Below are 14,887 nucleotides of genomic sequence, written 5' to 3'. Positions count from 1 at the left end.
TTCCCCCACAGATCTTGTTATATCCTTGTCTCATCATCAGTATCATAGGCTTTTGGTAAAATGCAACAATGTAATAATTATCTTTTGGTGGTGTTTGCAAGTCACAGAAGTGCTGTTCTGCATGGGTACAGTTTCCTTATCTGGGAGTTCTCTCATCTAGGAAAACCACAGGTCCAGTCTTTATCTTTTGCTAAGATACTTTTCAAATCTGATATTGTTTAATTTTATAGTTCTAAAAGAATAATTAACACGTACGGCATCAGCTTACTTGCTTTAAGTTCTACTCACTGAGCTTTGATTTTGGGATGCCAATAAACCTTTTAACATTTAGCTCTAAGATGGAGGAGACCAGGGCATTTTATAAGTACTTCTGTCCACTAGTTCAGTTTGGCCTCTGGATTGAAATTCAAAGCCTTCCATCTCTTATATTTCCTTGGAATACATTAAGACATTTACAAATCCACATGACATTTTGTCATCATTGGAGAAAGATACCTCAAGATGAAGGAACTATTCAATGTAAACATATTCAGTGGAATCAGTTTGGTGTCATCCATGTATATCATATGATTAATAAAAATTTTTTGGCTTGACTCTTTAGTTTGTAAACCATATGTATTTTTATTTAGGAGAGAGAATGCCTTAAAGTTAGGCAAAACCACATTGGGCTTAAACTGTGTCTTTGAAAATGCCACATTTTACAAATTGTTTTTAATGCAAACCAACTCTGGTTTGGTGTTGTTTTTCTCACTATACTTAGACCTATTTTACATATTTATAGTATACAACTAAGCCACAAATGCAGAACTGAATCAAAGTCTTTGCAATAACCTATAAAGGTAGTTTAACTATCACAGTACTATAAGGAGGTTTATTCAGTAATTACCAAATAAGTTTGCTTTTTTTTTAATACCTCTGAGACTTTCTGTCACATCCCTTTTACTCCAAGCCAATATAGTTTTCTTATGTTTATAGACTTTTCTAGTATTATAAGCTGTAAATACTTTATATAAAGTACAGAAACATGTAATTGGTCTATATCTGAAGAGCTGTTCTCTTATTTTGGTAGTAGTTATATGATACTTTTAATTAAGAAATGTAAGATCAGAGGCAGCTGGGTAGCTCAGTGGATTGAGAGCCAGGCCTAGAGACGGGAGGTCCTGGGTTCAAATCTGGCCTCAGGCACTTCCCAGCTGTGTGACCCTGGGCAAGTCACTTGACCCCTATTGCCTAGCCCTTATCACTCTTCTGCCTTGGAACTCCAAGAAGAGTGGTAAGGGCTAGGCAATGGGGGTCAAGTGACTTGCCCAGGGTCATACAGCTGGGAAGTATCTGAGGCCAGATTTGAGCCTAGGACCTCCCGTCTCTAGGCCTGGCTCTCAATCCACTGAGCTTCCAGCTGCCCCCCATTTGGGATTTTCTTGGCAAAGATACTGGAGTGGTTTGCCATTTCTTTTCCATAACTAATAGATAATATGAAGCAATGAAGGAAATGAAGCAAACCCGGTTAAGTGACTTGTCTAGGATCACATAGCTATTAAGTATATGAAGCTCCATTTGAACTCAGGAAGATAAGTCTTCCTGACTCCAGGCCCAGCACTCTGTTCACTAAGCCATCTGGCTGCCAAATACCATGAATCTAGAAAAATGCAGAAATATTTACAAAAGAATTATCAATTTTTTGGTGAAGTTATTTTGACAACAATGTACAAGATGGACTACAGACAGAATTGACCAGAAGGTGGCACATAATATAATCTTGATAATTCTCCTGCTCACTTTTACATTCTACATTAAGGCAGTTCTATGCTATCTGTTTGGTACAGTATAGTTTCTATTTAAAATTGATAAAAATTGGAAAGTGAATTGAAATTGGTTAAAAAGGAAATAATGTCAAAATTTACTACCACCACAGACAATAAAAGCTGAGCCTTTTAGAATAAAGGAAAATACTAGTTTTGAAAATCTTAAGGAAAAGTTTCAACAGTGAAATCTGAACCCTTAACTCAATGCTTAAACAAAGTAGGTATTTAGTGGATACTGAATTGAATTTATGATCCCTGAATTTGTAATAACCTAAAGTTTACTAATTCATTATGAAATACTGAGTAGTATTATGAATAAGATTATAAATATATTTAGTCTCATCAATTAAATAATTTTTAAACATTTTAAAATAAACCAACATTCTATAGGAGCTTTCCTTTTTCTGGAGATTAGGTTAACCAGTGTAGTATTATAAAACAAACAATGGATTTGGGATGTAAGAGACTTATAATCTAGGACTCGTTAGTTTGAAACTTTGGGCAAATCATTTACTTTCCTAGATCTCAGTTTTCTCATGCTGAAAATGAGGGGAGATAATCTCTAATGCTTTAGCATTTTGTGATTCATTTAAAATCCCTCTTCCTGTTTCATATACATAACTCATGCATGTGGGATTATTATAAAATAGGGAGCTACTTTCTTTGTTCTGACTAGTTTCCTTTAGATTACTTTTTGCATCTCCTCTAAGAAAATCTGAAATGGACATGTAATTAATCTTCAACAAATCGGGTAACTCAAATTAATCATACAATTGTAGAGGGTTTGGTAGACAGTGGAATTGGGGTCAAGGCTCAACATCTGTGTGTTTAACTTTTGCAACTTCAAGCATTTGCACGTTTTATTAGTAACCTCTTTTTCACTTTTGTGTTAGCATCCTCAAACATTTAAGACTACTTGTAGTAGAGAAAAAAAAATAGAGGAACGATATGACAAGTTTCTATCTGCAAAAAAGGAGGAAAGTATTTGTAAAAGTGTTTGTGAATGGTGAAAGGGCTAAAATAACTTCTCAAGTGCTCAATGAAGGAGTTGTGGAAAAGTGGCTAAGTTTGTGGGTAAATGAGATGGTGATCACCCCTGCCAGTGCTCTTGGGCTGAATAAGCATCCTATCTCCCCTGATGCTGATAGCACTGGGTGAATCAAGTCATCTTTGGTTGGAGGACTTCAGAGACTCAATATGGAACCTAAAGGGAGATTAGAGATGGTTAGTTGCCCTTTTTTTATCTCAGGTTTCTTTATTTTTAACCTTAACTTCTGCCTTAGAATCAATACTATGTATTAGTTCCAAGGTAGAAGAGCATTACGAGCTAAGCAATGAGGGTTACGTGACTTGCCCAGGGTCACACAGCTAGGAAGTGTATGAAGTCACATTTGAACCTAGAACCTCTGGTCTCTAGGCCTGGCTCTCAATCCATGGAGCCACCCAGTTGTCCCCAGGGTTTTGTTTTGTTTTTAACATTGCTGCTTCTGCTCATCCCTGTACAGTTTTGTGACAAGGAAATCACTTTAAAAGACTGATATATATATTAATTTAAGGTCGCCAAGGAATTCAGCTATGTAATTCCTAAATGAAAACTCAAATCAGCCGTCAGCCTTTTATAGAGTTTAATTACAAACAGGAGGAAGAAAGGAATTAGAGAGAGAGAGAGAGAGAGAGAGAGAGAGAGAGAGAAAGGGGAGAGAAGGGAATAGGGCTTAAATACCCCCTCTGTTTAGGCTGGGCCAAAAGGCCCAAGCCCTTAGATAGCTGAGGCAAAGAAAGGAGATCAGTCCCTATTACTCACGTGACCAAAATGGAGAAACAGTCTCAAAGGCCCCCACCTTCAGCTTCCTTCAGAGCAAGCTTCTCAGAGCACACTCCAACCACTCAGACCAACTCCTCAACCACCACCCTGAGTCTTCAGACCCCTCTATCTTTAAGGAAACCATCCAAGTTCCCTCCCCTCAGTTCTCACATCTACCAATCACTGTCCATCAATTTTCCTGTCAATGGAGGCTCTCGCTTAACCCAGGACCGCCCAGAGGTATCTGGCTTTGCACATGTCTGTTGAAGGTCATATTTTCAAATAATTAAATCTTTGATCCTTTGCTACAGCCCTTCCTAAATCCTGTTAACCTGAGTAGGGTAGAGATTGGAATAATTAAATTTTGATCTAGGCTGCAGCCCTTCCTCAATCCTGTTAGGACTGAGTAGGGTAGAGATTGATTCCAAGTATCTCCATTGTATCAATTCTAAAATCAATCATGACTCAAAGAAATTCCTGTTCTATGCTTAAGCATAGGTCAAAGTCCTTTCCATTGTTCAGCAAAAGGTTTCTGTCCTAAAGTAATCTTAAGAAGGGAGGAGGAGGAACCTCCCATGCCAATGGGGTTCCCATTCCAATAGACTATCAGTAAGAAATTTTCCAAGTATGAAATTTCCCAATGGTGAAATTTCCAACATTTATAAGTCTAAGGAATTTTAAGGTTTACAGTTTAGCACTGCCTCTCCTCTCTCCTACATTTTATGGGTTATTTCATAGTTATTATGTTGGGAAAAGTGCATATTATCAGAATTAATGTTTTATTATAAAGAATTGTATGCATACAAATATATTCAGCAATCTCTAGAAAAAAAATTAAGTTTTTAGTGGTCATGGAAACCCCTGATTTCCAACAAAGTCAATATATTAACATTTGTATTTTTGATTTTCATCATTTTTTAGGAAATTAACTCCATGAAAGTTGAGGATTGACTGTATATATAAAAGTACCTTATATGAGCTGAAAGGTCACTTCTTATATTAGGAATATTTTTGAACTAGGAGAATCTAGGATAACAGCTAAAGGGAAGCCCATGCGACTATAACTTCAAGGTTGGTCTTTTAGGATTCAGATAATACTACACAGAACAAAACTGGACAACTAATATGAAAGAAAAGGAAAAACTCCAGCCTATAAACCAACAGGCATGAATTCAAGTCCTGATTCTATTCATCAAACATGACCTTAGGCAAATCCCTTATTTCTTTCTCTGCACAGTTATCTCTATAAAATGAAGGGTCTAATTAAAGTATCTAAATTTCTTTTAGTTCGGAAACTTCATGAGTGCAGTAAGTTAAATGATGACAGTTTACTTCTGTGTCTTGAATGAAATTGTATTTTTTCTGAGTCACAAGAAACTATTAACATGGAGTTATGTGCCCCTCATTCAATATAAACCACATTGGTGCTCTGAATTAATCAAATATTACTAATAAGCTAATACTTTTAGGCTCAATCTAAAAGATACACCAAAATTTATTGTTAAAAAAAGTTAAGACAATCTAACATTTTTGCAATTGTGCTATGATTGGTTAAAACAAATTTTGGGATCTACAAACTAGAAAAAAATTTTAAAGACCAAAAAATCTGCTCACAACATCAAGAAAAAAGAAAGTACATGATTTGTATGTTGCTTTAGTTTATAAAGCAATTTCCTCATATATTGTCTCATTTTATCTTCTCAACATTGTGAGAAAAATAAAGGAGGCCTATTATGCCAATTTTAGAAATGAAAAAAATAAGGCTCAGAAAATTTAAGGGATATATACTAGTCAGAAATCAAACTAAGGTATTTTGATTTTAAATTCAATGTTCTGTTCTCCCCATTGTCATATAACATTTTTAGTACAAGGGGAATAATGTGGGCCAATGGAGTCAAGAGAACAAACTGTGGGAAGTTTGTAATTTGAATTATAATATATCCTAAACATTATTTCCCCCTCCCCTACTCCTTCTTATATATACTTGTTGACATTGTCTTTCCTTTCTCTTGGCCACCAAATTAAGAGATTATGCCAAAAAAATGTGACTGGGGGAGGGGAAGGGGGTTGAGATTAACAAAATGTTGGGAAGACAATGCTGCTGTACTGTTTTCATTTTTTAAAACTGTTATATAATTAGTCAATTTAGAATATTATTCCTTGGTTAAAAGAATCATATTCTTTACCTCCCCTCCCCACACCCCCTTCCCATGGCCTACGGGGAATTCCACTGGGTTTTACATGTGTTCTTGATTGGAATCTATTGCCTTGCTATTGATGTTTGCACTAGGATAATCATTTATAGTCTACATGCCCAATCATATCCCCTTCCACACATGTAATCAAGTAGTTTTTTTCTTCTTCTGTGTTTCTATTCCCAGTTTTTCCTCTGAATGTGGATAGTGTTCTTTCTCTTAGGTCCCTCCGAGTTGTTCAGGATCATGGCATTGCCAATAATGGAGAAGTCCATTACATTTGTTCTCCTGGTTCTGTTCCTCTCACTTTGCATCAACTCCTGGAGGTCGTTCCAGTCACATGGAATTCCTCCAGTCTATTATTCTTTTGAGCACAATAGTATTCCATCACCAACATATACCACAATTTGTTCAGTCATTCCCCAATTGCAGGGCACTCCCTCATTTTCCAATTTTTTGCCACCACAAAGAGCACAGCTATGAATATTCTTGTACAAGTCTTTCTCCTTATTATCTCTTTAGGGTATAAACCAGCAGTGCCATGGTTGGATCAAAGGGCAGTCTTTCAGTGCCCTTTGGGCATAGTTCCAAATTGCCCTCCAGAATGGTTGGATCAATTCACAACTTCACCAGCAATGAATTAATGTCCCAACTTTGCTACATCCCGTCCAGCATTCATTACTTTCCTTTGCTATCATGTTAGCCAATGTGTTAATTATGAGGTAATACCTTAGAGTTGTTTTGATTTGCATCTCTGATTATAAGAGATTTAGAACATTTTTTCATGTACTTATTAATAGTTTTGATTTCTTTATCTGAAAATTGCCTATTCATGTCCCTTGCCCATTTATCAATTGGAGAATGGCTTGATTTTTTGTACAATTGATTTAGCTCTTTATAAATTTGAATAATTATACCATGTCAGAGGTTTTTGTTATGAAGATTTCCCCCCAATTTGTTGCTTCCCTTCTAATTTTGGTTGCATTGGTTTTGTTTGTACAAAACCTTTTTAATGTAATGTAATCAAAAATATTTATTTTACATTTTGTAATTTTTTCTAACTCTTGCTTGGTCGTAAAATCTTTCCTTCCCCAAAGATCTGACATGTACACTATTCTATGTTCATCTAATTTACTTATAGTTTCCTTCTTTATATTCAAGTCATTCACCCATTCTGAGTTTACCCTGGTGTAGGGGATGAGATGTTGATCCAAGCCTAATCTCTCCCAGACTGTCATCCGATTTTCCCAGCAGTTTTAATCAAATAGTGGATTTTTATCCCCAAAGCTGGGATCTTTGGGCTTATCATAGACGGTCTTGCTGAAGTCACTTACCCCAAGTCTATTCCATTGATCCTCCTTTCTGTCTCTTAGCTAGTACCAAATTGTTTTGATGACCACTGCTTTATAGTATAGTTTGAGATCTGGGACTGCAAGGCCCCTTCCTTTGCATTTTTTCCCATTATTTTCCTGGATACTCTTGATCTTTTGTTCTTCCAAATGAACTCTGTTATGTTTTTTTCCCCCCTAATTAAAAAAAAAAGGTTTTTGGTAGTTCAATGGACATGGCACTAAATAAGTAAATTAGTTTGGGCAGGATTGTCATTTTTATTATATTAGCTCATCCTATCCATGAACAATGAATGCTTTCCCAATTATTTAGACCTAGCTTTAATTGTGTGGAAAGTGTTTTGTAGTTTTGTTCATATAGTTCCTGTGTTTGTCTTGGCAGATAGATTCCTAAGTATTTTATATTGTCTAGGGTGATTTTAAATTTTAAATGGAATTTCTCTTTCTAGTTCTTGCTGCTGAGATGTGTTGGAAATATATAGAAATGCTGATGACTTGTGTGGGTTTATTTTGTATCCTACAACTTTGCTAAAGTTGTTGATTATTTCCACTAGGACTCTTTTAAGAAGACCATCATATCATCTGCAAAGAGTGATAGCTTGGTCTCCTCATTGCCTATTTTAAAACCTTCAATTTCTTTTTCTTCACTAATTGCTACAGCTAGTATTTCTAGTACAATGTTAAATAATAGAGATGATAATGGGCATCCTTGTTTCACTCCTGATCTTATTAGGAGAGCTTCTAGTTTATCCCCATTGCAGATGACGTTGGCTGATGGTTTTAGATATATACTGTTTATTATTTTTAGGAAAGGCCCTTCTATTCCTATGCTTTCTGGTGTTTTAAATAGGAATGAGTGTTGTATTTAATCAGAGGCCTTTTATTGAATATCATAATAATCATGTGATTTTTGTTGGTTTGCTTTTTGATGTGGTAAATTATGTGGATGGTTTTCCTAATACTGAACCATCCTTGAATTCCTAGTATAAATCCCACCTGATCATAATGAATTAACCCTCGTGATCACTTGCTGGAGTCTTTTTGCTAGTATTCTATTTAAGATTTTTGCATATATGTTCATTAAGGAGATTGGTCTGTAGTTTTCTTTCTCTGTTTTTGGCCTGCCTGGCTTTGGTATCAGTACCATTTTCTGTCATAAAAGGAATTTGGTAGAACTCCTCCTTTGCTTATTATGTCAAAAAGTTTGTATAATATTGCTCTTAGTTGTTCTTTAAATGTTTGATATAATTCATTTGTGAATCCATCTGGTCCTGGGGAATTTTTTTTAGGGAGTTCTTTGATGGCTTGTTCAATTTCTTTTTCTGATATGGGGTTATTTAGGTATTCTATTTCTTCTGTTAATCTAGTTAATTTATATTTTTGTAAATATTCATCCATATCACCTAGATTGCCATATTTATTGCCATATGACTGGGCATAATAGTTTTTAATGATTGTCTTATTTTTCTCTTCATTAGAGGTGAGGTCTCCCTTTTCATCTTTGATACTGTTAATTTGCTTTTCTTCTTTCCTTTTTAAAATTAGATTCACCAGTACTTTGTCTATTTTGTTTGTTTTTTCAAAGTACCAGCTACTAGTCTTATTTATTAAATCAATAGTTCTTTGACTTTAAATTGTATTAATTTCTCCTTTGATCTTTATTTTCATCTGAGGACTTTTAATTTGTTCACTTTCTGGTTTTTTAATTTGCATGCCCAATTCATTGACCTCTGCCCTCCCTAATTTGTTAATATATGAACTCAAGGATATAAATTTTCCCCTGATTATGACTACTGCTTTGGCTGCATCCCATAGATTTTGAAAGGATGTCTCATCATTGTCATTTTCTTCAATGAAATGATTGTTTCTATGATTTGTTCCTTAACGAACTGATTTTGGAGAACTGAATTATTTAATTTCCAATTAATTTTTGATTTGCCTTTCCATGTATCTTTACTAATTATTATTTTCATTGCATTGTGATCTGAAAAGGTTGCATTTATTATTTCTGTTCTTTTGCACCAAGTGAGGAAGGATTGAGAGGAAAGAGAAGAAAGAAAGCCAAGACAGTGTCTTAGGAGATACTCCATTTACTGTTGTGACAAAAGAGTTCAATGCCACAAAAGGTAAGGAAGAAGAAAATAATGAAGGAGAGGAGGGTAGTCAACAATGTTACACAACAGAAAGGTCAAAAAGGATAAGGATTGTGAAAAGTCATTAGATTGAACAATCAGAAGATTGTTAGTAACTTTGGAGAGAGTAGTTTTAGCTGGATGATGAAGTTAGAAGTCAGAATGAAGAGAATTATGGGGAAGATGAGTATATTTGTAAATGGAAGACAAGCAGCCAATGGACTGAGAGAGAATGAAGATTAATAAGTGTGTGCGTGAAAGTTGGGGCAATTTGCTGAAGAGAGTATGGGGATCAAAGGTATTTGCAGAGTGTCTGGCCTGGCAAACAGATTGGGTCCACAAATCATCAGAGACAGGAAGGAGAAAAAAACAGTGGAGGGTTAGAGATATATGGGATAAAGAGATAAGTAAAACAGGGAGCTCTCAGCAAATGGCCTGGTCTTGGTAAATGGCTTCTATGCTTTTGATGAAAAGGCAAGAGTGTAGGGAGAAAGAATGATAAGAAGGGCTTGAGGAGACAATAAAAGGTCAGAAATTGCTGTTGGAGTGAGTGGAATAGAGAACCAATTAAGGAGTAGTAGGATTGTATTACTGCAGTGAAGATTAGTCAATTGAGATTAGTTAATAAAAATTTGTTGGACCCAGCGAGTAGCTTTATAATTCCTACCAGTTCTGCCTAGCAACTTGTGAGAAGGAATGAAGAAAGTAGATGGTGGAAATATTTCAGGGTTGAATTTTGGTAAGGCAAGATCAATAAAAGGACAAATGAACAAGGGATTATAGAATAGAAGATAGTGTATTCAAATGCTTCATTAAGGCATCAAAGACTGTTTTTAGACTTGGAGAGTCCTTTTCAACTAATGTAACTTATTTTATAGATGAGGAAATTAAGGTTTAAACAAGTGACTTATCTAAGTTAACATAAATAGTAAGTAGCGATGTTGATGTTTGAATCGGGACTCTAACTCCAAACCCTATACTCTTTCCACAATACCCTACTGTTGAAATCTTAACTGGAGTATCTTACCTTATTACACTGTCACTGAGAATGTGGAGGAAGAACTCTTCTCTAATTATAATTTGGTTCACTAGGAACCTAATCCTAAGTATAGAGAAAAAATCCTTTTATAAATAACTACAAGATGCAAATTAATGGTCCAAGTCAAAGTGGAGACCAACAGACAGGAATGTCTCTGGATAAGTGGTAGTGACAAGGAAAGAACTAGTAATTGACACCTGCCCTAAAATTCCCTTCGCTATTGTGGAAAACTGGTTAATGATTTTCATATTCAATTCAGTTTTAAAAAATGTAGAGTAGTTGGAATGAGAGGTTAATAAGGACATATTTCATTCAGAAATGATTAATGAATCCCACCAATCTGCACTTCCTTCTATAAGAAATAAATAATAAAGCCTTTTTTTGGTTAATGAATTATATAAGAGATGGCATTTCTGGCAGCTAAGGATAAGTAGCAATTGAGTTAAAAGCTGGTGTGATGAAGCAATTTCTAACTGTTGTTTATTTCTCCATGTACTCTGATGTCAATCATTATTTATATTAAAGGATAAGATAAAAATAAGATAACAGCAATTGTCACATGTATAGCACCTTTTCATCAATGCATTCAAAAGAATTCATTAAATCCTAACATCTCAGTGAGCCAAGCTAATGGGAATAAACTGAGGCAGAGGTGGCAAGTTACTTAAGGTCACCCAAAAAATTAATTATGTAGATGGAAACAACCTTTGCATTCTGGTTCTTATTCCTGGAACCAGACATAAAATGTTTCTTCTCTTAAAATGGTCAGACAGAATTGCATCATTTATGATTTGAAGTTAAGAAATGCCTAGAACACAACATGAAACACTAAGAAGATAATTTAAGAAATGAAGATTTTAAGTTTTTGCTGAAACCTAATGAAAAAAGGACAATTGTATTGACTCAGTTTCAATAAGGATTCCAATGTCATTTGAAAGGAGCAACATTGGAAAAAGAGAAGAGGGGAAAATTGTATTAGATTCCAAGAAGTTTCAAGTTGTCAAATTTTTAATTGAAATGATTTCTTTTCCAATAGTTCAAGTTATGTCTAATACCTTTCTTAAACCTTGAAAAGACTGACTTGAAATATAAATTTTCTTAATAGCTTGTTTAATTAACATAACAAATTCCAAAAAATTAGGAGCTAACAAAATCAGAATCAGATTAGAAACACATTCCATAACAAAAAATGAATGACAGTCATCAGTCAAAATAAGGAAACAAAAACACACACAAAAAAACCCTTTCTTTTTTTTGAGAATTTTCTTTTGAGAATTTAAGTCTTTTTTAACCCTATACAATACTATAATGTGGTTACTGATTACATACCACACACATGTTGCAATAACTTCTATACAAAAAGAAATAACTGCTATGCAAAATTAAATTGAGGAGTTAAAATGTTACATTGAAAACATGGTTTGTGACTATTGGGCATGGCTTACTACCATCAAGCAACTTTCTGAGACTGTAAGTTAAAAAAAACTTGCTGATATGTAATGGTAGAGGGAGTTTCCACACAAAACCCTATGCAGACAAGATCACAGATATGGAACAAAAATATATTACTATAATCTTATTCTATAAACAACTGACTTCCTAATATTAATTTGTAATAATTTTATTAGTCTGTTTTTAAAAAGCAAAATTCATTTTTACATAATGAACTTTACCATCAAAATTATGTCTTCTTAAATGCCTACCTGCGCATTGGCTTTCCGTCCATGCACCATGAAGAGAATCCTTCTCTCCAAATTTTAAAGCTCAATCTAAAAGAACAAACAAACCAGAAAAGCATCAACTTTTAAGAAAAGTTATTATTTAAAGAATAAATGCATTCTTTATGTTCATGGAATACAGATTTTAAAAATTATGGTATTCTTCAATTCAAAGAAGACAGCTAGGTAGAGCAGTAGGAAGACCATTGAGCCTAAAATGATGAAGATTTATCTTCCTGTGTTTGAAACTGACCTCATAGACACTTACTAGCTGTGTGATCTTGGGCAAGTTACTTAATCCTGTTGGCCTTACTCTCCTCATCTGTAAAATGAGCTGGAGAAGGAAATGGCAAATCATTCCAGAATATTTGCTGATAAATCCCAAAAGGAGTCACAAAGAGTAGGACACTACTGAGCAATGACAAAAATATAATTCAAAGACAACACTCAAGTTTCTATAGGTTAAATTAAAAAAAAACAATTAACTTTAATACCAACTAGAACTCTTGACAAAGTAGACAATCCATTATTTCATTATCTTAAAGAGAAATGGGACATTAGCTAGGCCACCAGACTATTGACTTTAATTTTTTTATATCATTGTCACTTAATTTTTAGTGAATATCTACAGAGTGCATGGCACTGCCTGGAACTCAGTTTTACTTACAATGAGAGGTTGAACAGAAAAGGCTCTCCTTGTTTAACATCTGATCTAAAGGCAGTGAATATGCACTATTATAAATAGAATACAAAGAAAAAAATTGCCTTTCAATACACAACATAGCACACATGGATCACAAATTTGTGCACATTTACAAAGTCCTCCCACTTCTGAGGTCCATAGTCATGGACCTTAGACGAAGGACAAACAAAACATTAAAAAAAACCCAACCTTTTTCTTATATGTGAGTTTTCAACAACCAACAAATCAAGAAGCATTTATTAAAAGCCAGTACTATATGCTAATTGATGGGGATACAAAGACTGAAATGAAAGTCTGGGGTCTTTGAAAGAAGCATACACAATCAAGAATAGAACAAGGTTACTTTGGTATTTACAAGTTCTTTAGGACACTGGCAGATAATTTATCTGGGTGCAAGTTTATTCTCCAATCACTAATTTTGTGCTTCAGTTTGTTCTTAGACACTTTTCACTGACTTGTTCTTAGTACAGCAATGATGATTTCTAGCAATCACTGCATTTTAAAGTAAATTTACAAACTATAATAACAGCTGGCATGCATTTAACCCTTAAACAAAAATTTCCTGAGATCAATCTTGCAAGTGGGATAGCCCCTCTTTTACAGATGAGGATACTGGAGCTCCCAGGTCAAGTGACTTGCATTTGGCCACATAGCTAGAATGGTCAGAAAGAGAATTCAAAATCATTTTCCAACATATACTTTGTAGAAAGCTGGGAGAAACACACCCAAGTCTGTAGTAGGGTCTTGCTCCAATAATGGGAGACTCAAATTCTGTTAAAAAAATGTGGTTTATGGTGGTATAGTAGCCTAATAGATGGTGGAAACTTAATTTTGGGGGGGAGGGGGAGACAACATGTTATACATAAAAGAATAAGGATAGTGACTGTTCTGTGAATTTTTTGGTGGAGAATTCTCAAGTGAATAGTTTCCCTCAATGTTAGCTAGTGGTCTATGTAACTTCTAATCTTAAAGAGTTGCCTAGAGCACTGAGGGGCTTAAATGATTTGTTCAAAGTCTGGGGGTTGAGCCCAGGTTTTCCTAGTTATGAAGCATGTTTTCCATCCACTATACTAGGTTGTCTATTTTGTGTGAAATATGTACATAGTATGTATTTAATAATAGCTAAATTTTATATAGTACTTGCTAGGTGTCAGGTGCTGTGCTAAGTCCTTTATAATGATTATCTCATTTGATCTTACTACTTTGATCTCCCTGTGAGGGAGGTGCCATTATTATCTCCATTTTGCAGATGGGGAAAATGAGGCAAACAGAAGTTAAGTGACTTGCCCAGAGTCACAGTTTGTGTTTGAGGATGGATTTGAACTCAGAGCTTCTTGACTCGAGACCTGACACTCCATCCATTAAGCCACCTAGTTCCCTCTTTATTTATATACACCTACGTGTATTTTTGTGACATATTTGTACTCTGGAACAGTAATATATCCAATGTAATTATCAAATTATTCTGGGAAGAGGGCACTAGCATCTTGAGGTCGAGAGCATTTGAGGGGGTTGGGATAGGTCTTGCTGGGAGCCAGCAGATGAGCTAAGGGTGGCATGGGATGGGGCAGAGCATTTCATCCTAATCAAGAAGGGAGGAAACACAACATCCTAGGTGAGGAATAACAAGGCTAGTTTAAAAGGACCTTAGGGAGTGAGATGGGGTTCATGAAGATTAAGCCTGGGGAGGTGGGTTGGACAGAGAGTGAGAGTGCTCTGCTTCCACGATTTCTAAGCTCTTTGGCAGTGGGCTCTAGTAGGAACTAAACGTTCCTAAACGGACCTGAGCTCTCTGGGAGGGCCCGTAAAGGAGACCTGGTTTAAGCTCATCACTTACTTAGCAAGTTACGAATCGTAGGTCCAGAGAGGATTAGGTGACTCGCCCAAGGTCACATGGGTGGGAGAAGCAGAATTTGAAGCCGGGTCCTGTGATCCGGGGGTCTAAACTATCTCCCATGGGCCCCTCTCACCCCCCCGCCCCCCAGCGCCTGAGACAACTTTGGGGTCCTAGATTTTGTGCTGGGAGATTTCCGGGGTTCCTACCCTTTCGTTTATCCCCCCCCCCCCCAAGAAAGTCCCTGATTAGAGAAATGACTTGTCCAAGGTCATCCGGGCGATGGCAGCTGCAGGTTAAGAACCCAG

At 35.6% G+C, this 14,887-nt stretch overlaps 1 protein-coding gene across 1 annotated transcript in view; it reads right to left on the bottom strand.

Annotated features, from left to right (window-relative positions):
• The window catches only part of KLHL20 (kelch like family member 20), an 81,988-nt gene that overhangs the window by 66,584 nt on the left and 517 nt on the right, over window positions 1-14,887 (bottom strand). Inside the window, exon 2 of the mRNA XM_007480796.3 lies at window positions 12,028-12,093. Within this exon, the coding sequence (XP_007480858.2) occupies window positions 12,028-12,050 (23 nt within the window). The 5' untranslated portion in view covers window positions 12,051-12,093. The remainder of the gene's footprint in view (window positions 1-12,027; window positions 12,094-14,887) is intronic.

This window comes from Monodelphis domestica, chromosome 2, assembly GCF_027887165.1.
Source record: "Monodelphis domestica isolate mMonDom1 chromosome 2, mMonDom1.pri, whole genome shotgun sequence".
In the NCBI taxonomy this organism is placed as follows: domain Eukaryota; kingdom Metazoa; phylum Chordata; class Mammalia; order Didelphimorphia; family Didelphidae; genus Monodelphis; species Monodelphis domestica.
This window is presented reverse-complemented; position numbering and strand designations above follow the sequence as displayed.